At 36.3% G+C, this 24,280-nt stretch overlaps 1 protein-coding gene across 1 annotated transcript in view; it reads right to left on the reverse strand.

The window, feature by feature from the left end:
* Nucleotides 1–24,280, reverse strand: part of LOC124722172 — an 830,020-nt gene that overhangs the window by 186,212 nt on the left and 619,528 nt on the right. The window contains exon 55 of the mRNA XM_047247373.1: nucleotides 2,661–2,815. Coding sequence (XP_047103329.1) covers nucleotides 2,661–2,815 — 155 coding nt within the window. The remainder of the gene's footprint in view (nucleotides 1–2,660; nucleotides 2,816–24,280) is intronic.

Consider the following 24,280-nt stretch of genomic DNA (forward strand, 5'->3'; position numbering starts at 1 on the left):
TTGTTGAAAGCATAGATTGGTGTATTGTCGAGATAAAACAGATGTCTTATTTTTCCATTTTTCTGGTTTCTATTTCTTGATATTTTCCCACAGATGATTTAGAAAATCATCGCTGACTCTTCACTCACTTTGAAGGAACTTTATATTTGTGCAATGGCATTTCCATTAAAATCTAAATACTTTTATTTATTTTATTATCATTACTGTCTTTGAATTACTGTGCACCTACATGGCCATAGTGGGAATTATTATGGTATACAAAGATTGTGTACATATGCTCAGATCATTTGTTTATTTCTTTCAGCATCATAAGTTGAAATTAAAATCCTGCCACCTGATATAATTGTTTTGAGAATTTCAGTGATTGAAATTGCTTGTAGCTACAGTTTTGAATACATTCTTTATTGCTTTTGTCTGTAGCCATTCATCAACAGTCATGAGTCAACTTTGGTGATAACATATTGACCATATCACTTTCTGTCAACAATTCACAACCTCTTCTATTCATCACCATGGACACTTCACATATATATCACCCCACAAAACAACTGAGAGTGAATGACTTTAATGAACTTTGTTTTTAATTGCTATCAACCACAGGCTGATTACTCTGAAATAAAGAAATCAGTTAAATCATTTGAGTTTTATTCTTAGCCATGTTCCAAAATCTGACTTTTCATTTTCTATGAATAAATAACTGTTTATCTCCGTCTCCGATGCTGATACAAACATGCAGGTCATCATTCTTACACATCAAAGGGATTGAATAAAGCATGTTACAAATGTCTCCACCAGCAACCACTCAAAAACATAGGACATCTTTACTGATCGTGAATCAACAAGGTCGTTACCTGGTGCATTATTACAGAAGTATTTTTGTTAGAGTGGTGCACACTTTACTTTATGAGATGGGCCCAGAAAACAAATCCAGATGATTGAGGTCACATGATCTTAGAAGTCAGGGTAAAGTTCCTGCTTGAACTGTCCATCTTGGATCACACTGGGGCATAAGATATCATCTTACATCAGTAGCAAAATGTGACAGTGCCCAATCACACATGACCCACATTCTCCAATCATGGGCCATGGATGAAATTTTATTCCAATTATATACATTTCTACTAACATGGGCAATATTTTGTACTAATTCAGTGGTGCCTCATAACCACATATATGAAATTATCATGCAAATGCCTCATTTGTGGACCTATCTTTACTGACATTTTCTGCTTAACTGAAATTTTTAGCTTTTATTATCACATACTTACCTCCATGTCATATTTTGCTGTTAATTTTTATACGTCCTGTATATGCATAGGCAACAGAATTTGAGACACAGTTCTAATAGCATATAGCATCCCTGTTTACACTAATGATGACAATGATATGTCACTGCATAGACTCCACAAAACAGCAACAGCATTAGAAAGTGATCCTGGTCCACCTGGTCCATGACTGCTCAACAGCCTCCACAGTGTATGGGCATTGGTTGGAGATGGTCACAAGTCCCACACACCTCACTTGATGGAGTCTCACATATAATGGGTAAAACTGTTGTCAATGACATACAGCATCCTCATCTCTGTAAATATTTCTCAAATAATTTTGACAGATTATGAGGGTGATGGACTGGTGCAATATCTTGCTCAAGTTGTAGGTGTGGGATACTATAGCTAAATGACTGCACATGACTGTACCGATCAGTAGGTCCCTCCACTGTTCACTGGTGAAATATTGTGGCAGATATATCAAAGGCCACATTACAACCCTACAAACGTCCTTAAACATTAAAATACCTCTACCAACTCCACAAAGAGTGTCCTGTTGATAAGCAGTATGCACTGCCCCATACAGTTTTTACTATACCTGTACCTCATCATTGTAACTTATCCTTGAGATAACCTTTTCCCTACTTTGAGCACCCAGTAGTATTTTTCCTGTATGTCTGTGTGACCTTAGTTTACATGGGATGTTCAGTGAGCAGCGGTACAAGTGAGGAGGGGGAGGGAGGGGGGGGGGGGGGGTGGCTTCTGTATCCAACAGCAAGTAGGTGATTCTGGATTCCATGGCAGTTCACTGATTGTAGTTATCTGGAATCAAAATGGTGAGTAATGATAAGCACTATGGTTCATCTATTACCTGTCAGGAAACATAATAGATGATTTGTCATCAACACTTTTTTGTTGACACTGGTGGAAGTGGTTTTCCCAGAGTTGAAATACTTGTGCCACACCCTCGATATAACATCACATTGAAAGGCCAGTGTCTGCAAGGGAATGGAGTGTTCCTATGTGATGTGCTGAAATATTCCTTTTGTCATTATGATAGAAACACTCTCACTCCAATGCAGCATCTACCCAAAATTCAACTGGTTGTTAGTGTGAGTGTACAGTAATTTGTATTTACTTTTGTACAGAAGTTTACTGGAGAAGTGAGAAAAGATTATGAAGGCATTTTAAGGCACTAACTAAATTACTACCTATTTGTTATAAGACATCTTAGTTATTCATTTTTCTATAGAAAAAGTGAATGAAGGCACAAAAGTAATTATTGTGTAATTCTGATATTCTTTCCTATAAATTACAAGAAAACAATGTTCCCAATAAACACAATCAGCTATGTGAATTCAAAGTATAAATGAAAATGTGTTGAATACATACCTTAAATCATATATGAAGTTTTCTAAATATGGTTCGGCACTATCCCAAACACCTTTTAGTGCTTCATGAGTCTCAGATCTTATATATTTTCTCCAGTAATCAATTGTTTCATTTATACCTTCATGAAAGGTTCGGAAGCAGTACTCAACACCTTTCTGAAATGGAAAAATAGTTGGTAACTGTAGTGTGTATGACTTTATGATTATATAACAATATGTTTGTTATACATTCCAGAGTTGCTGTATACTCTACATCTGCAAACCAAACAAGCAAGTAAAGCAATTTGATCCAATTTTATTTGGTTGCAGTAAACATACTTAAACAATGCTGACAAAAACTCCTACTGATGAGGTTGCATACAGCAGGACATATAAAATATTTTGGAAATGCATTCAGTTACTGATGTTACTAAGTCTGTTGTCACTTAAGTGAAGAATTATATGTGCTTATGTGCTTGTGTTTCACTATAAAGCAGTCAATTAAAATGATACCAAAGACAATCACCTCACTGCCATGTACAGGTATCCAAGTTTGGTCATAGCATTAGTTGCTGGCACTGCCAGTTCATTGTTCCCTGGTGGGTACTATCTTTGTTGATGTCAGGGCTTAAGTAACACTGAGACATAATTCCACATTTGCACAATTTGTATTCTGCTTACCTGAATTGTTATACTTTATTCTATGTGAATTTCCATGCAGTATGTTATAAAAAAACCTAAATACAGGGCTATTACAAATGATTGAAGCGATTTCATAAATTCACTGTAGCTCCATTCATTGACATATGGTCACGACACACTATAGATACATATAAAAACTCATAAAGTTTTGTTCGGCTGAAGCCGCACTTTAGGTTTCTGCTGCCAGAGCGCTCGATATAGTGAAGGAGGAGACCGGTAGGACCAGACATGAAGAGGAACAAATAGCATTAAGAGTAAATGATACATTGGTGACAGATGTGTATAGTGTTGCAGAACTTTTTAACAAACATTTTATAACTGTCACTGAAAAGATGGGGTTGTCAGGTTCGGTAGATGCTGCTATGGATTACCTTAGACCAGACATTTCAAGTAATTTCCATAATATGAATTTGACCCTCACTACCCCAACAGAAATAATGTCCATCATAAAATCTTTAAAATCAAAAACATCTAGTGGGTATGATGAAATATCAACAAAGTTAATTAAAGAATGTGATTCTGAGCTAAGTAACATATTAAGCTATCTGTGTAACCAGTCGTTTATCAGTGGAATATTTCCTGAATGGCTGAAATATGCTGAAGTTAAGCCACTGTTTAAGAAGGGAGATAAAGAAATAGCATCAAATTTCCGTCCAATTTCACTGTTACCAGCATTCTCAAAAATTTTCGAAAAAGTAATGTACCGTCGTCTTTATAACCATCTTATCTCAAATAACATACTGTCAAAGTCACAGTTTGGATTTCTAAAAGGTTCTGATATTGAGAAGGCTATCTTCACTTACAGTGAAAATGTGCTTAATTCATTAGACAAAAAATTGCAGGCAACTGGTATATTTTGTGATCTATCAAAGGCATTTGACTGTGTAAATCACAATATCCTTTTAAGTAAACTAGAATATTATAGTGTAACAGGAAATGCTGCAAAATGGTTCAAATCTTATATCTCTGGCAGGAAACAAAGGGTGTTATTAGGAAAGAGCTTGATACATGTCTATCAGGCATCATCCAACTGGGAACTAATTACATGTGGGGTCCCACAAGGTTCCATTTTGGGGCCCTTACTTTTTCTTGTGTATATCAATGACCTTTCATCAGTAACATTACCAGATGCCAAGTTTGTTTTGTTTGCCGATGATACAAACATTGCAATAAATAGCAAATCAAGTGTAGTCTTAGAAAGATCAGCCAATAAAATATTTGTGGACATTAATCACTGGTTCCTAGCCAATTCTTTGTCACTAAACTTTGAAAAAACACACTACATGCAGTTCAGAACTTGTAAGGGGTGTCCCAAGAGTATATGTCTAACATATGATGACAAGAAGATAGAAGAAGTGGACAGTGTTAAATTCTTGGGATTACAGCTTGATAATAAATTCAATTGGGAGAAGCACACCACAGAACTGCTGAAGCGTCTTAACAAATCTCTGTTTGCAATGCGAATTTTGTCAGACGTAGGGGATATAAAAATGAAAAAGCTGGCATACTATGCTTACTTTCATTCCATAATGTCATATGGGATTATTTTTTGGGGTAATTCATCAAGCCAAGCTAAAGTTTTCCGGGCACAAAAACGTGCAGTAAGAATTATATGTGGTGTGAACTCAAGAACATCCTGCAGAAGCCTGTTTAGGGAACTAGGGATACTAACTACAGCTTCCCAGTATATTTATTCCTTAATGAAATTTGTCATTAAAAATATATCACTTTTTCAAACCAACAGCTCAATTCATGGAATCAATACTAGAAATAAGAATAATCTTCACAAGAATTTAAAATCACTTAGTCTTGTACAAAAAGGTGTGCATTATTCAGGAACACACATTTTCAATAACTTGCCAGCAGCCATAAAAAGCTTAACAACCAATGAAATTCAGTTTAAGAGAAGCCTAAAGGATTTATTGGTGGCCAACTCCTTCTACTCCATTGATGAATTTCTTAGTAAAACCAACTGATTTGTATATAAGTACAACATAACTTCTGCACAATTTCAGTGCAGTAATGTGTTAACTGAAAATTTGTGTGTGTGTGTGTGTGTGTGTGTGTGTGTGTGTGTAAGTATAATCTAACTTCTGCACCATTTCAGTGCAGTAATGTGTTCATTGTAAATAAGTATTACAGTAGTTGTATTACATGTTTATTACCTTATAAATAAATAAAAAACTTTTTTATTTTAAATTCAGTGCATTAGTATTTGTAAAATGACTCTTAGTGTTCATTAAAAATGACGATCATTCCACTTGGGACCTGTGAAATGGTACATTAGCTTATTTGTTTTAGTTGTAAATATTTGTCATGTATTGTTGTTTTTCTGACATGTTCCACATCCAGGAGGACCTCCTCACTACGGATCAATTGGAATGAAAGTAAATCTAATCTAATCTAATCTAATCGAGAGCGCAGTGAGACAAAATGGTGACAGGAGCCAAGAAAGCGTATGTCGTGCTTGAAATGCACTCACATCAGTCAGTCATAACAGTGCAACGACACTTCAGGACGAATTTCAACAAAGATCCACCAACTGCTAACTCCATTCGGTGATGGTATGCGCAGTTTAAAGCTTCTGGATGCCTCTGTAAGGGGAAATCAATGGGTCGGCCTGCAGTGAGCGAAGAAACGGTTGAACGTGTGCGGGCTAGTTTCACGCATAGCCCGTGGAAGTCGACGAATAAAGCAAGCAGGGAGCTAAACGTACCACAGCCGACGGTTTGGAAAATCTTACAGAAAAGGCTAAAGCAGAAGCCTTACTGTTTACAATTGCTACAAGCCCTGACACCCGATGACAAAGTTTCAAGATGGCGGCTACAGTAAAAGTTAAGCAAGTGTCCTTCCAGAAAAACTTAAATTTTGCCGTAAAAAAGAAATCGTGTGAAAATTGTAAAGACGAAATCAAGAAACTGAATGAACGCATAACGAGTTTACAGTTCATAATCGGCAGTTTGAAAACGGACATTTCGAAAATACAACAAGAAAATAGTGAACTGAACACGCTAAAACTTGTGCGAGATAGTTCGTCCGTTACGGAAAAGTGGTCAAATGTAAAGTGCAAAAACAGCAAGTCCAAAGTGCAAATTCGGAAAACCTGCGAAAGTTACGCAAGCTTTGTGCACGAAAACACATTTCAAGTACTTTCGATCGCCGATAGTGAAAATGCAACTTACAGTTCGCATGAACGTTGGGAAAAGCAAAATGGCACTTTGGGGAATAAGGTAAGACAAGAAAATTTACTGACGCAAACAACTGTGAAGGAGGTCAATATAAATGTGCCGACCAAAAATTGTGTCGAAGTGTGTGATAAAACAATTCAAAACGATTCGCAAATTGTGAACTCCAATAACAGGAAACTGTTTGTGTTTTCAGACAGCCATGGTCGTGGACTTCCTAGTAAACTAAAAGAAACAACTGAAACATTTTCGTGTGGTATAGTGAAACCGGGAGCCCCACTTAGCGAAATTAAAAAAATGACCGAATCCGCAGAGGCAAAAAATCTGCATGATAAAGACTTCGTTGTACTTATGGGAGGCGCAAACGATGTCTACAACAATGAAACATTGAGTGCAACGCGCGATCTTAAACAGTGTCTGAGGAACCTCACTCACACTAACGTAATACTTGTCAATATTCCGCATCGCTATGATCTTGTAAGATGGTCATGTGTTAACAGGGAAATAGAAAGTGCCAACAGTCAGTTTGCAAAAATCTGCAAACATTTTAAAAACGTGAAATGCGTTGATATAAGCAGTATTGGACGTAGATTCCACACGCAACACGGACTTCACCTGAATGGCTTGGGGAAAGAATATCTGACAAGCCTGATAACCAGGGTAATAAAAAACCACCAAAACAAATTCAAAACCAAAACGATAATTGCATTGCCATCGCCTGACTCCATTACTAAAACACTTCAAAAAAATTCATTAGAAACTTCATCAGCAGCAGCAAAACATGTAAAAAAAGACCAAATTTTAACAGAAAGAACAGTGGACATCTATTTCAACAACAAAAGAACTACTGTTCCTCTTCAGCCAAGTATTATTTTAGACGAAAATAACAAAAACGAGAAGACTCCAAGTTCACAAGGAAACACAACAGTAGTGGTAGAACCAACATTTGAAGTGTCAGAAATAGCACCACCATCAACAACAACAAATAGAAGGCTGTTGGACAGAAGAAATGCTGAGCCTCCTTCTCATCTCAACGATTTTTTATGTGTGGGCCTGAAGAAAAAGAAGGGACAACAGTAGGTAGTGTCAGGTGTCTCCTCTCTCCTGTCTCAAGGCAGACTCCAATGGATTCGCAGTCAGGTAACAGCACTAATAGAATGAAAAAGCAAGAGGAAGGCATCTCTTTCTTTCATCAAAATATAAGGGGCCTCTTAAACAAAATAGATCAACTCCTTATTAACATTAGTGAAAAGGACAGTATAAATAATGCCCAGATTTTGTGCTTAACTGAGCACCATGTTACTGATAAATGTGCCTTGCCATCTATAGCAAGTTATACTTTAGTAACATACTACTGTAGGGAAAGTAAAGATAAAGGTGGAGTAGCAATTTATGTTAAGGATAGTGTAGCATACAGAGCTATAGATATTAAGAAATATTGTGTGGAACAACAATTTGAGGCATGTGCCACAGAAATAACAACTAAATTCTATCCAATAATAGTGTTGGCTGTCTACAGGGCTCCTTCAGGTGACATAAAAACTTTTCTGCATTCAATGGAACTCCTTCTGTCATGGTTACTTTCAAAAGCGAAGGATATTGTAGTATTAGGTGATTTTAATATAAACTTTTTGACAGAAAATAAGAATAAAATAGACTTTGAGATTGTGATGAACTTACTCAATCTGACTTCAGTAATAAATTTCCCAACAAGAATTACATCCGAGTGCCAAACTATGATAGATAACGTTTTTTTAGATGTAAATAGACATCAGAACTATATTGTCAGGCAGGTTATAAGTGGGCTTTCAGATCATGATGGACAAATTCTCACTATTTATGACGTTAATCTGTTCAAAAAAGAATTTCCTCGATGGAAAGTCATAAGAGTAATTAATGAAAAGGCGAAAGGAACTTTCAACCACAGGTTGCAGCAAATGGATTGGTCTTTAGTATATAGCCATGATGATGTTGATACTAAATTTAACTGTTTTATAAATGAATTCTGTGCTCTTTTTGAAGAAATATTTCCCAAGAAATGGGTCAGAAACAGTGCTTCCAATTCTGTAAGCAAGCCTTGGATTACAAAAGGTATAAAACAGTCATGTAAAACCAAAAGGGAAACTTATGCTGCAATAAGATTCTGTAAAGATGTAGAAAAATGGGAACACTATAGAATATACTGTAAAATTTTGAAGAAACTAATACAGAAATCAAAAGCCCTTTATTATGAGAAGAAAATAGATAATTCTAATAATAAAATAAAAGCAATTTGGAGCATTGTAAAAAAAGAAACTGGAAGAGATGCAACAAGTAAAGAAGATATAAATAATATCAGATATGAAGGTATCCTACTAGATAACCCCAAAAGGGTGGCTGAGATTTTTAATAAACACTTCCTATCAGTATCTCAACAGATTGGTTGCAAGCCCGATGTTGATGAAGCTGTAACTCTTTGTCAAGCTGTATATTCTAACACAATTTCAGAAATGCACCTTAATCCTGTCACTGTAGAAGAAATTCAAAAAATCATCATGTCTCTAAAAAGTACGAATTCTGCAGGGGTTGATAATATATCTAGTAACTTATTGAAATATTCTTGTGTGTGGATAAGGGACATTCTCTGTCATATTTTCAATGCTTCCCTTCAGAAAGGTGTTGTTCCCAGTAGACTTAAGTATGCCATTGTGAAGCCCCTGTACAAAAAGGAGGATAAAGCTGAACTAACTAACTATCGACCTATCTCTTTGCTGACAGCTTTCTCCAAAATTCTAGAAAAGCTAATACATGTAAGAATTACTGATCATCTCATGAAGAATGGAGTTCTCAGCAAAAGCCAGTTTGGCTTTCAAAAGGGCCGTTCAACAGAAGACGCAGTCTACGCACTTGCAAATGAAGTTCTAGAAACCCTTAATGAAAAAATGCTAGCACTTGGTGTCTTCTGCGATTTATCCAAAGCGTTTGACTGTGTTGATCACCAGATTCTCTTGCAAAAAGCAAAATTAGTAGGAATAAGTGGTGTTGCAGGCAATTGGCTACAGTCGTACCTCCAAGACAGAAAACAAAAAGTTGTGTTGAATAGCTCGGGTGGAGTATGTGACACTTCCTCAGATTCTGAATGGAGTTCCATTACATGTGGAGTGCCCCAGGGCTCAATTCTTGGGCCACTATTATTCCTGATTTTTATAAATGATCTACCATCATGTACAAGCCTGCCGTGTAAATTTACATTATTTGCTGATGATACCACAATTTTTATGAGCAGTAGAACAGTCAACAATCTTGAGGAACTCAGTAATCACATACTCTCAGATATGGTTAATTGGTTCAAGGTGAATGGTCTCTCATTAAATTCCAGTAAGACCAGCTTTATTCAATTCTGTACAAAAACAGAAAAAGAGAGAGAGATAAGTGTGACATGTGGTAATCAACCAATAGTCAGAATGGAAACAACAAAATTTCTTGGAGTGCACATTGACAAGAAAATGAACTGGTCTTCACATATTATTGATCTCTGTAAGAGGCTTAGCTCTGCTACCTAGGCTTTACGGGTTGTCACTACATGTGTTGAACCTAACACTGCAAAAGTGGCCTATTATGGCTATTTTCATTGTCTCATTGAGTACGGAATTATTTTTTGGGGCAACCAGCCATTAGCAAGGAAAGTGTTCATTGCACAGAAGCGAGCTTTAAGAATTATATGTAGATTGCGCCCAAGAGACTCTTGTAGAAATAGTTTTCGTAATCTTAAAATATACACAACTACATGCCAATATATTTTTTCTCTCATGTGTTTTGTTTGTAAAAATATAGATATATTTCAACCAAATAGTAATTATCATGAGCATAACACACGGAGGAAGAATGACATACACAGTGAACTCAGAAATTTGAGCTTGGCACAAAAGGGTGTCCATTACACTGGAGCAAAACTCTTCAATGCTCTTCCTCCCGAAATAAAGACAAAGATTCATAACAATAGCGAGTTTAAGAAAGCACTAAAAATATTTCTGCTAGAAAATGCTTTTTACAGTCTAGATGAATTTTTAACTAAATAAATTGTAATATTTTAATATTATATAATACAAGTTGACATAATGCCACTACGAATTTTATTTAACCTGAGATCTGTATCTGTGTGTGCTCCGTATCTGTTTTCTGTAGTGTTTTAATAATTCTAAGAAAATATGTATTTTCTTTTTCTATATTGCTGCCCAAAGAATTTACTGTATAAGTTTTTATATAATTATGTACTCAAATTTCTGTATATGCTATAAGATTATCAGACTGTATTTGTAAAAAACTGACTCGTTCCACGTCCTTGTGTATTCAACACAGTTGACCTATGGAACACGAAATAAATCAAATCAAATCAAATCAAACGCTTTGAATTTTCGGCGCGGTTGCAACAGCTCATGGAACAGGATGTGTTCAGTGCGAAACTTGTTTTCAGTGATGAAGCAACATTTTTTCTTAATGGTGAAGTGAACAGACACAATGTGCAAATCTGGGTGGTAGAGAATCCTCACACATTCGTGCAGCAAATTCGCAATTCACCAAAAGTTAAAATGTTTTGTGCAATCTCACGGTTTAAAGTTAACGGCCCCTTTTTCTTCTGCGAAAAAAATGTTACAGGACACGTGTATCTGGACATGCTGGAAAATTGGCTCATGCCACAACTGGAGACTGACAGCACTGACTTCATCTTTCAACAGGATGGTGCTCCACCGCACTTCCATCATGATGTTCGGCATTTCTTAAACAGGAGATTGGAAAACCGATGGATCGGTCGTGGTGGAGATCATGATCAGCAGTTCATGTCATGGCCTCCATGCTCTCCTGACTTAACCCCATGCAATTTCTTTCTGTGGGGTTATGTGAAAGATTCAGTGGTTAAACCACCTATACCAAGAAACGTGCCAGAACTGCGAGCTCGCATCAACGATGCTTTCGAACTCATTGATGGGGACATGCTGCGCCGAGTGTGGGAGGAACTTGATTATCGGGTTGATGTCTGCCAAATCACTAATGGGGCACATATCGAACATTTGTGAATGCCTAAAAAAACTTTTTGAGTTTGTGTATGTGTGTGCAAAGCATTGTGAAAATATCTCAAATAATAAAGTTATAGTAGAGCTGTGAAATCACTTCAATCATTTGTAATAACCCTGTAGTTTAATTCAGTTATTTACCAGATCCACAGATCATGATTACAACCTCTCCCTATGATATGAAGTGAGTCAGATTTACAATAACAATACACTTTCTCAGAGAAAAACACTGAGACATAATTCCACATTTGCACAAATTTTATTCTGCCCACCTGAATTGTTACACTTTGTTCTATGTGAATTTCCATGCAGTATGTTATAAAAAAAAACCTAAATAATTTAATTCAGTTATTTACGAGATCCACAGATCATGATTACAACCTCTCCTTGTGATATAAAGTGAATCAGCTTTACAATTACAATACACTTTCTCAGAGAAAAAAAGACACTATCTCCTGATTCTTCAGATGATTGTCTTAATCTACCTTTTTTTCTTAATACTAATTCTACAAAATAGAAGAAGTTTTCAAACAGATATGTTTTCAGTTTTTGTTTGAAGTTAATATTATCTAACAAATTCTTTATATAACTGGATAGATGTCAAAGGCTTTTATAGCACAAGGCTTCATTCCTTTCTGTGCCATCAAAAGGATAAATTATAGATGGTGTAAGTCATTTCCCCTTCCAGACTTATATTTATCAATGTTATTATTGTTTCAGAACTGTGACTGACTGTTGACGACACATTTCATGAGGGAATAAATATACTGGGAGTCTGTTTAAAGATCTATCTACAAGAGACTACAGAGGAGGCACTGTATATTATCCTTATGAAAAGCTTCTCTACAGCAAAATCTTTTGCCTCACTGATTAGTTTCCCAAGAAAGCTGTGAATAGGGTAGCTACATGTTTTTGACAAATCACAGTAAATACCAGTTGGCAATATTTCATCATTTAACATGTTTAAATTTTGTACAATCTGATTATTGAAATGAGAAAGAGCATGTTCTGTGGAGAGTCCATTCTTAAATGCAAATTGAGATTAACCAATTATCTTATTTGGAGAGAGGTGTGTTATAGTTTTTGCACCCATAACTTTTTCCCATACCTTTGAGCAGGAGGTAAGTAGTAAGACTGATCAGTAATTATTAATATCTCTCTTACCACACTCCCTGTAAAAGGGTCTGACAGTAGCATATAGAAGTATATCACTTTGTGAGAGTTTTTGGTATTCATGGAGTTAGTTAGTTACATCTTTAAATTCTTTGGCAGAGCATGGAGTAATTGTTGCATTTCTTCTTGCATGTATCATATTACTTCATCCCTTCAGCTGTCCTTGCCAATTGTTGGAGTTACTTACAGGAAGTTGCTATTAAATATGTTGACTAACTGACAGCTATCATTACTTACATAGCTGTTTTCTTCCACATTCCTCAACTGGTTTTCCCATTTCTCTTAATTACAGCCCTGTAGCTTTAACATTATTATCTAGTTTATGACATTATACAGAGGTTTTTTTTGATTTTTCAGTTACTACTACTTATGACAGCACGATATGTATTATAATATTAAATTGGTTCTATTTCTGTGTTTGCTCTAACAATTTTGTACAGTTTCCTTTTCCTTGTACTTGATATTTTGATACCTTTTGTAACCAACACTTTCTTCGTGTCACCTGAGTGACATACTTTATTGTTTTCTTGGGAAAGTAGTATTTAAAGATTGAAAGAAACTCATCCAACAAAAAATTTAAATTCGGAATTGATATCTGTGTCATTATACACTGGTCTCCAGTCAGCTTCCTGTAGGACTGCCCTGAAACTTTCTATTGCCTCTTCATTAACTACTCTGTTTCTAAATATACCACTTCATCACAATTAGGTAAGGTATTTAGTATGGATACATGTGCATTGTGGACAGAGAGGCCATTTACTAATGGGAACATGTTTATATCATTTATTAAGTGTTCATCTACAAAAATGTTGACTACTGATGTGCTGCTTTTCTGCGAAATACTGGTGGAAAATTAACAACAGGCCTCATATTATAAGTGTTACATAAAATTTCCAAATAGTTTCCATTATTTCAATTTTTCATAAAATTAATATTAAGATCTTCACAGATTATCAATTCCTTTCTTTTGTCCGTTGGTGAGATAATAATGACTCAAATGTTTTACAAATATTTGGATGTTCCCAATGGGGATGTATACACTGTAAAAACTATAAATGTCTTTTCTAGTAGCAGCAGTTAACAAGGAGAGGCTTCCAGCTATTGATCTAAGCAGAAACAACTTGTTTCAATAGGTCTTAACTTGATTTTTTTACATACATAACAATGTCTCGTTTGTCCTGCTTTTTCCACCAGGAGTGGGCTCCTAATTTATAATCCTCTTTGTTTACCACAGTTCTACAGGCAACAAAATTTATTACAAGCAACACAATGGAAGTGGAGACTTGCCATATTGTAGGAACAAAGTAAGATACTATAGTTTTTATCACCACTGCTACACAATATGTATGTCTGGCCAATGTTTCATGTGTGCCATACAAGACTTTCAAGGAAAGTTAGCAATTATTGTTTGACTCAAAAGTGTTTGTTAGGGAAACAAAACATATGCTTGATAAGAATTCTGAACATACTATTCAATTTTATCTATATATTGGTAGTAGAAGTATATGAAATAATTTGAAGATGGTTTCTTCCTTTTAGTTTTGTTTCTTGTTCAATAGGTTCTCTGCATAAGTTATGCTTAACTATTTGTCTCAGATTTATTGGATTTGTTTGGTCCTGTTGATTACATATAGTACAAACAGTGAACTAGTAGTACAGGACAAGTCAATAAAATAATACAAAATTATGTGAGCATTTTATATATCATATAATGGATATGTGTGTGTGTGTGCGAGTGTATACCTGTCCTTTTTTCCCCCAAGGTAAGTCTTTCCGCTCCCGGGATTGGAATGACTCCTTACCCTCTCCCTTAAAACCCACATCCTTTCGTCTTTCCCTCTCCTTCCCTCTTTCCTGATGAGGCAACAGTTTGTTGCGAAAGCTTGAATTTTGTGTGTGTGTTTGTGTTTGTTTGTGTGTCTATCGAGCTGCCAGCGCTTTCGTTCGGTATGTCACATCATCTTTGTTTTTAGATATATTTTCTATGACTGATTGATAGCAGACAATATTACAACCTGCATTTTACTGGTATAAGTTCAAAGGAATGCTTAACATTGCTGAATGATGGAAGTGCACATTTTTATTTCAGTGCCACAAATAAATAGTTAAATTACATTTTTCATTGTGATTTAAATTAAAATACCATAACTCTCATTGTCAAACTGTTTCATTAGCAGTCATTCATTGGTTTCCAAAATCTAGGCATAAACATAAAAATGATTAGATTAGATTAGATTACATTAGATTAATTATTCATTCCATAGACCCACAAAAGAGGGGATCCTCCTGGTTGTGGAACATGTCAGATAAATACATTACAAAAATGAAAGTAAAAAAAAAACCTTGAGTTTCATTAATTTTAATGATCCTCAGTCAATAAACAGCAAAATTATGTACATGAATTAAAATTAAAATTCTAATATTTACAGGTTTAATACTTACATCTGCTTTCATTAAATCCATCATTCACACAGTAGCTAGTTACTTGGCTATTACAACCAACTATAGTCAAAAATTAAAGTAAATTATTCATTTCAAAGATTCTCAGTTATGAACAGTCAAATTATGTACAAGATTTAAAATTAAACTTCCACTATTTACAGACTTAAGAATTACATCTGTTTTCCATACATCCATCATTCACACAGTAGGTAGTTACTTGGCTGTTACAACAAAAATTAAAGTGTAATAAATTTTCATTAAAATGGTCTACTGCACTTGTTGAGAAATTATGTTTAAATTGTGCCTTGTCAGAAACTTAACTCTTAATGGTTGCTGCTAACTTATTGAAAATATGCGTTGCTGAATACTGGACTCCTTTCTGGGCAAGAGTAAGTGATTTTAAATCTTTATGTATATTGTTCTTATTCCTAGCATTGATAATGTATACTAAGCAGTTAGTTGGAAAATGAGATGTATTATTTACAACAAACTTCATTAAGTAATAAATATACTGAGAAGCTGTGATCAGTATGCCCAATTCTTTGAATAGGTTTTGGCATGATGTTCCTGGATTTACATGACACATTACTCTAATTATATGCTTCTGTACTCTAAAAAATTTTTCTCTGTTTGTGGAGTTACCCAAAAATATGATACCATATGGCATAATGTAGTGAAAATAAGCAAATATGCCAGTTTTTTTATATTTATTTCTCCTATGTCTGACATCATTCGCATTGCAAACACAGACTTGTTTAGGTGCTTTAGTAGTTCGTTAGTATGTTGCTCCCAACTGAATTTATTATCAAGTTGTAATCCCAAAAATTTTACACTCTCAGATTCTCCTATTTCCACGCAATCATATTTTATACACAGACTAGAATGAAATCCCTTGGAAGTTCTGAACTGCGTATAGTGGGTCTTTTCAAAGTTTAGTGACAGTGAATTGGCTATGAAACACTTATTAATGTCAGTAAAAGTTTGATTAGCTGCTCTTTCTAAATTTATATTTGATATATTATTTATTGCAATGATTGTATCAACTGCAAATAAGACAAACTTGGCATCTGGTTATGTAACAGATGACAGGTCATTAATATACACAAGAAAAAGTAGTGGACCTGGTACAGAACCTTGGGGAACACCACATGTAATTTCTTCCCAGTCAGATGATGTCTCATTGCCTACTGCTGAAGTGTTACATAATGACACCCTTTGTTTTCTATTAGTAAGATAGGACTGAAACCACTCTGCAGCACTACCAGTGATTGCCATAATATTTTATTTTGCTTAAAATAATGCCGTGATTCACACAGTCAACACCCTTTGACAGGTCACAGAATATGCCAGTTGCCTCTAATTTGTTGTTTAATAAATTAAGGACATTTTCACTGTAAGTGTAAATGGCCTTCTCAATATCAGAACCCTTAAGAAACCCAAAATATGACTTTGACAGTATGTTATTTTCACTAAGTTGCTTAAGTAGATGCTTTAACATAACCTTTTCAAAGATTTTTGAAAAAGCTGCCAAAAGTGAGATCAGTCTGTAATTTGGCAGCATTTCTTGTCCCCTTTCTTATGCAGAGGTATAACTTCAGCATATTCAAGCCAGTCTCGGAATGTTCCTGTGATAAGTGATTGATTACACAAATAACTTAAGATATGACTACTCTCACATGAACATGCTTTTCTTAACTTTGGTGCTATGTTATCATAACCACTAGAATGCTTTTATTTCAAGGACTTTACCATGGATTCTATTTCTTTGGGTGAAGTAAGTGTCAGTTCCATTTTACTGAGATTGCTTGTGTGCATTGGCCTCAGATATTCCATTGCATTATTTTTTGAACCTGATGACCCCTGCATTATTTACTGAACCCGACGACCCCATGCTATCAGTAAGAGACAAAATATTTGTTTAAATGGTTTGCAACACAACATGCATGTGTTACCAAGGTTTCATTTATCTTTAGAGCTATTAGTTCCTCCTCATTTCTGGTCCTACCTGTCTCCCATATTGTTTTTATTTTATTGCCAGATGTATTTATCTTCTTCTCATAAAGCAGGTGTTTTGATTTCTGGATAACCTACTTCAATATTTTCCAGTAATTTTTGTAATGAGCTATAATGCTAATATCAAAGGTGTCACTACATATCAGATAGAGTTTTCTTTCTGTCTCACATGATATCTTCATCCCTTGTTTGATCCATGGTTTCTTATTAGACTTCTGCTTAGTTTGAGTTACCTTCAGGGGAAAAAAAATTTCAAATAAGGTGATAACTTTATTAATAAATGTTTTATATTTTCCCTTTGTGTCTTGGATGCTGTAAACATCCATCCAATTAATTTCTTTGAGCAATCTCCTAAATTTCTCAATTTTTGACTGTTTTATTGGCCTTCTGTACTCACTTCTGATAGAAATTTTACCCTGACAATTTTCAAAATTTAATGTTAGGTGTAGCATGTCATGGTCAGAGAGCCAATTTACTACTGGTTTTGTAATGTGGCTTAGCTGCCTAGAATTGTCTATAAAGATATTATCAATGGCAGTCTTAGAACATTTGTATACCCTAGTTGGGAAATTTACAGTAGAAATTAAATTGAATGACAATGTAACTGATTTCAATAACTTTTCACTGACAGTGTTTTTCAGGACATTTATATTAAAATCAGCAGCAACCACTAGTTCTTGGTTTTTTTTTTAAATTTTAGATGAGATAATAAAGCTTCAAGACCATTTCTAAACAGGTTGAAATTACCTCAAGGTGCTCTGTATATGGCTACTATTATAAAGGACCTATTATGAAATTCTATCTCTGTTGCACATGCTTCTAAGTGCTGCTCTAAGCAAAATTTATTAATGTCAGTATTCTTAAATTTAAAACTGCTTTTAACAGATGTGGTAACTCCTCCTTTCTCATTATTTTGTCTACAGAAGAAAGAGGCTAGCTTAAATTCTGTGCAGTTTAACATATCTATACCAGTGGTCACATGATGTTGAGAGAGGCAGATTATATCAACTGGGTTTGATGACTAATTTATCAATGCACATAAGTAGTTCATTAATTTTGCTTCTAAGCCCTCAAATATTTTGATGCACCAAAGATAGTTGGCATTTCACATTTACCGAGATGAAATTGTGCAGAAATAAAATTTCTGCTGATTGCTGTAAATTTTTTCACAACAGCTGTGTTCGTTGAAGCAATTGGCCAGGATTATGCTGTTTGATTTCTTTCTCAAACTGGAGGTTTGTTTCAATCTTTACTTCTATCAGAACTTGACTTTGTTCTGTCCTACCTATCCTAAGAAAGGTGCTGCTCCAACACCTATGACCCCTGGTATATTACCACTCATGGCAGTGCCTCCCCCCTTACATTTCCTGCTATTAGCCCAGCCAGTTTACCTTTCCCTTTCCTGTTGAGGTGTAGGCCATGCCTAGTATAATCCCATCTACTGAGTGAATCAACAGGAACCAAACCAAAATGTGACCCCGTACCCGACCCAGGTAGCCATTCCAACTCCAAATTAACTCTCCCGACAGAAGAGTTTAAATGATGTCGGTCATGGCGTCTCAGAACAGACACAAACTCAACACTGGTATGTCTCATTGCTGATCCAATCTTTGCCAGGTCACACTCTATATCTTGCTCAGGATATCTGTCAATACTATTACCTGGCTCACCCACAACAACCATGGTGTCTTCCTTGGTAAAATCCTTACAGAGTGAACTTAAATCATCTGTCACCTGGCCCAGACCAGCACTAGGTTTAAAAAAATTTGTGACCTGGTATTCTGATTCTAACTGGTCCTGGTCCTGCAAAAGTTGGCCTACACCCCTGGCATGTGAACTACATAACAACAAAACTTTCTTTCTCTTTGCTGACTTCCCTGTATTCTTATTCAATTTGCTACTGAAAGTTTGTTGTGCCTTCTCTACACCTACCTCTGCCTGAGGCTCATCAGTTTCTAGCTGAAGCAACAGGTCAAACTTATTCTTCACATTCACCACAAAGCTGTCTGACAAAGTTCTAGGTCTGTTCTACCTGTTGCAACTTCCAACCTCTCTTTACCCTTCTCCCTCCTCAACCTGTTCAGATCTTCCCTAGCCTGCTCTAACTGTGCCTGAAGGGCAGCAATTTTCCCCTCCTGTTCCACTATTTTCCTATCCCTACTGCATATCCTACAGAACCATTGATGAGTCTGATCCACTTCCCCATTTCCCACACCGCTACAGTCACCCCAATGGAAAAACCTACTGCAGCCATCACACTAAACCCCGGAGCTAACAATTCTATGGCGCATCAGGCACTTTTCACTCATGGTAAAAATCTTACTTTAGCGAGAATAAGTCAAATTAAATGACTGAAAAACAAGAAAACATATTTACAAAAGATTAGGTCTAGTCTCAATCGTATGTAAACAAATTTACTCTAGTGACAATAAGTTATATTAATGATAGCATATTTTCAGAACATATATGTTGCAAGTGTTATAGAACAACAGTAAGTTTAATCTTTAGATTTTTGGCACACATCTTGGCCAAAATACATAATCGTAAGAATTTTGAAGCTGCAGACACATATTTGAAACAAAAACGTAATATAACTTGAACATTTGTTCAATTAATGAAGGTCTCTGTTACTCTAAGTAGTGTACATGCTAAACAACTGTGTGTAATGCTCTCTCTTCACGTCACCATCCAACTGATACGTTTCTACAATATTCCACATCTACATCTATATATATACACGCCACAAGCTACTGTACAGTGCATGGCAGATGGTACACTGTACCACTAACAGAACTTGCTCCTATGCAGGCCTTGAGATTGTACAATGCAGGACAATAGATGGTACAAGTGTATTAAACAGTTATACAAGTGTGTGTGTGTGTGTGTGTGTGTGTGTGTGTGTGTGTAACCTTTATGTTGACTCTTGTGTTTGCAACTTCCAGCAATCTCAGAGATCTACAAAATAATCAAGGTAAGTTGAACTTCATTCTGAAGTTGTGATCAGAACAAGTCACCTTTTGTTTATGACTGCCAGCAACCTCAGCAGTCTAATAGCATGATGACATCTCATTATTATGGGTGTCAATGAGAAATAAATAATGTAATGGGTGTTTGAATATGAGCATCTTTATAATGTGCTTCCATGAAATCTTGTTTCATTTATGTCATAATTTTTAGCATAGTTATTGATCAACTGTGTGCACAGTGCATGTATAGTTAAAAGTTGGCATACTTTTGGGCTGATATATAAACATCCTTCCCCTCATGTCAATTTGCCTGTGACACTCAAGATCCTTCTGTCTTTCCCTGCTACGTCCTGCTCCTAAAATTTTAGAAATTAAGTACTGTTCCCATTCTTATACTGACTACCACTTTTACTTGCATAAGTGTATGGAGACAATCATTTACTAATTAGGTTATTAATAATGCACCACATCACAATGCTGATTACTTCAACAATTGTTTCTATGCCAATGGTATTGGGATCCTTCCTCTTCCCACACCAGCCCTTTTGAACTATGCATGAGACAACCATTTCTTCAAAATATTCTCAATTTCTATACTGTTTCTCTCCTAACTCACAACCACTCCACATCCTTGATGACCCCTTCCCTCTCCTTTGTTCTCACATTTTCTACCCTGTCCTCTCCTATCATAAAATTGTATTATTTATCTTCCCTCTCTCTCTCCCTCCCTCCACCCTTTTCTCCTCCCCCCCCCCCCCCTGTCTCTCTCTCTACTGCTCATCTACAACTACATCATTACCCTGCAATTCACACTTAAGTGCCTGGCAAAGGGCTCGTTGAACCATTTTCATACTCCTTCTCTATCATTCCACTCTCAAATGGCGCATGGGAAAAAGAAACACCTAAATATTTCCATTTGAGCTCTGATTTCTCTTATTTTATTATGATTATAATTTGTCCCTAAGTAGGTGGGTGTCAACAAAATATTTTCACATTCAGGAGAGAAAGTTGGGGATTGAAATTTGGTAAATAGATCTCACCACAAAGAAAACTGCCTTTGTTTCAGTGACTACCACCCTAACTCGCATATCATATCAGTGGCACTCTCACCCCTATTGCGTGATAACACGAAACGAGCTGCCCTTCTTTACACTTTTTCGATGTCCTCCGTCAATCCTACCAGGTAAGGATCCCACACCACACATCAATATTCCAGCAGAGGATGGGCAAGTGTAATGTAGGCTGTCTCTTTACTGGGTTTGTTGCATCTTCTAAGTGTTCTGCCAACAAAGCGCAGTCTTTGTTTCACCTTCCCCACAATATTATCTATGTGGTCTTTCCAATTTATGTTGCTTGTAATTGTAATTCCTAGGTATTTAGTCAAATTGACATCCCTTAGATTTGTGCAATTTATCATATACCCAAAATTTATCAGATTTCTTTTAGAACCCATGAGGGTGACCTCAGTTTTCTTTGTTTAGTGCCAATTGCCACTTTTCGCACCATGCAGAAATTCTCTCTAGATCATTTTGTAATTGGAATTGATCGTCTGATGATTTTACTAGACGGTAAATAACAGCGTCATCTGCAAAAAATCTAAGGGGGCTGCTCCGACTATCAGCTAGATCATTTATGTAAATCAGGAACAGCAGAGGGCCTATTACACTACCCTGCAGAACACCAGACATCACTTCTGTTCTACTCGATGATTTACTGTCTGTCACTATGAACTGTGACCTCTCTGAGAGAAAATCATGAATCCAGTCACACAACTGAGAAGATACTCCATATGCATGCAATTTGCTTACGAGTCACTTGTGAGGAATGGTATCAAAAGCCTTCTGGAAATCTAGGAATACGGAATCGATCTGAGATCCCTTGTCGACAGCACTCATTACTTCATGGGAATAAAGAGCTAGCTGCATTGCACAAGAACAATATTTTCTGAATCTGTGTTGGTTATGTATCAATAAGTCATTTTCTTCAAGGTGATTCATAACATTCGAGTACAGTATATGCTCCAAAATCCTACTGCAAATTGAGGTCAGTGATATGGGTCTGTAATTCAATGGGTTACTCTTATTTCCTTTCTTGAATATTGTTGTGACCTGTGCTACTTTCCATTCTTTAGGAAGAGACATTTCGTCAAGTGAGCGGTTGTATATGATTGCTAAGAAAGGAGCTATTGTGTCTGTATACTCTGAAAGGAATCCGATTGGTATACCATCTGGACCAGAAGACTTGCCTTTCTTCAGTGATTTAAGTTGTTTCCCAACACCTAAAATATCTACTTTTATGTAACTCATGCTAACAGCTGTTCTGGTTTCAAATTCAGGAATATTTACTTCTTCTTCTTTCATGAAGGAATTATGGAAACCAGTATTTAGTAACTCCACTTTAGTGGCACCATCATTGGTAACATTTCCATCACTATTGCGCAATGATGGTATTGACTGTTTTTTGCCACTGCTGTACTTTACATATGACCAGAATCTCTTTGTGTTTTCTACCATATTTTGAGACAATGTTTCATTGTGGAAACTATTAAAAGCATCTCGCATTGATGTCCACACTAAATTTTGAGCTTCTGTGACACTTATCCAGTCTTGAGGATTTTGCGTTCTTCTGAATTTGGCATACTTTTTTCATTGCTTGTGCAACTGTGTTCTGATGTGTTTTGTGTACCATGATGGATCAGTCCCATCTTTTATTAACTTATGTGATATGAATCTATATTGCTGTTGATACTGTATCTTTGAATTTGAGCCATATCTGGTCTACACTTTCATAATTAGCTTGGAAGGAATGGAGACTCTCTCTTAGGAAGGCATCAAGTGAATCATGTACATTATGATGTCAGTGCCATAACATAATTCCCACCATCTGATCCAGAGTATTGGTCCTTTTGCAGTGGTTTGGCTGTGGGTTGCTGCTGTTAACTTTGTGTGTTAACAATGAATGAGTACGAGGCACAGTTTAGACAGTGCAGCAGAGCAGATGGACTTTGTCACCACTATGCTGCAGATCTCCTCCACCATGGAATGCCTGGTGCACACATGAGCATGGGCGCACTATCTTGCTGTGTGTAGGCCATTCTGCTGGTGCTGTTTCTGCCACTCCCTTTTGCCATGTTGAATCCTGGCCAGCCGTCAAACCATCACCACCCAGACCCTTCGCAGCTCACTGCCAGTTGCTGTCTACCTGATGTTGAGCTATGACTGCTGCCTTTTGTTGCCATTACTGGGATGTTCATGGATTTGACACTCACAGTGTCCTTGCTTCACTGTTGTTGTCTCCAAGCCATTGTGACTTGCTTCCACTGCCACAGTCTTCCTGTGATGTCATTAATTTGAAAGTCATTAGCCTCTGCTTTTGTATCCCATGACTGATCTGCCAGAAAATGTGCATACCATTTAGCAGCCTGGAGAGATCAGAATTTTAGTCTGCAGAGTCTGCTGTGAAGTCAGTATTATGTAATTCATTGTGCTCACAGTAGACTCCATTTGTTGTACCATGCCTCCAAAAACCCGACCTCGAGATGAAAATGATTCAAAGAATGAAGAAGAAGATTATTCAGAGGACTTACAGCAAAAGTTTAATGATGTGATGGTCAAAAATATAGATCGTATAACCAAACATCCCAAACAAGTAGGCTGGTCCTATCAAAGGTAGATTTCAAGGGGCAAACTACTCTTGGTGAAGCCAGAGGATTGAAAGTAGATCTGCAACAACCTCATCTGCCCTATCTACTATTGTAAGTATTTTTCCACAGCCAATCTCATTCCATCCTTCTCAGGAAAGACCACAGGAAATGCAGAAACCTTTTTGTGAATGCCCATGATGTATATTACATTTGTGCCTTGACAGTTTCTTTCTTGTTGAATTTGTCATGACTTAAGTTAGCTGGGGACACATCTGTCAATGTAGACTTGGTAGACACTTTAAAATATGCTACCAGATTTGAAACCCTTGCCAGAAAATTGACATAATGGTATTCCAACAAGCATGGCATTAGTTACTACCATGACAAACTGCCTACCCTACTATGGGGAAGATTTCAAACAACCTGCTGATCATATCCAAACCATTTCATGTAAAACCTATAGACTA

This window comes from Schistocerca piceifrons, chromosome X, assembly GCF_021461385.2.
Source record: "Schistocerca piceifrons isolate TAMUIC-IGC-003096 chromosome X, iqSchPice1.1, whole genome shotgun sequence".
In the NCBI taxonomy this organism is placed as follows: Eukaryota; Metazoa; Arthropoda; class Insecta; order Orthoptera; family Acrididae; genus Schistocerca; species Schistocerca piceifrons.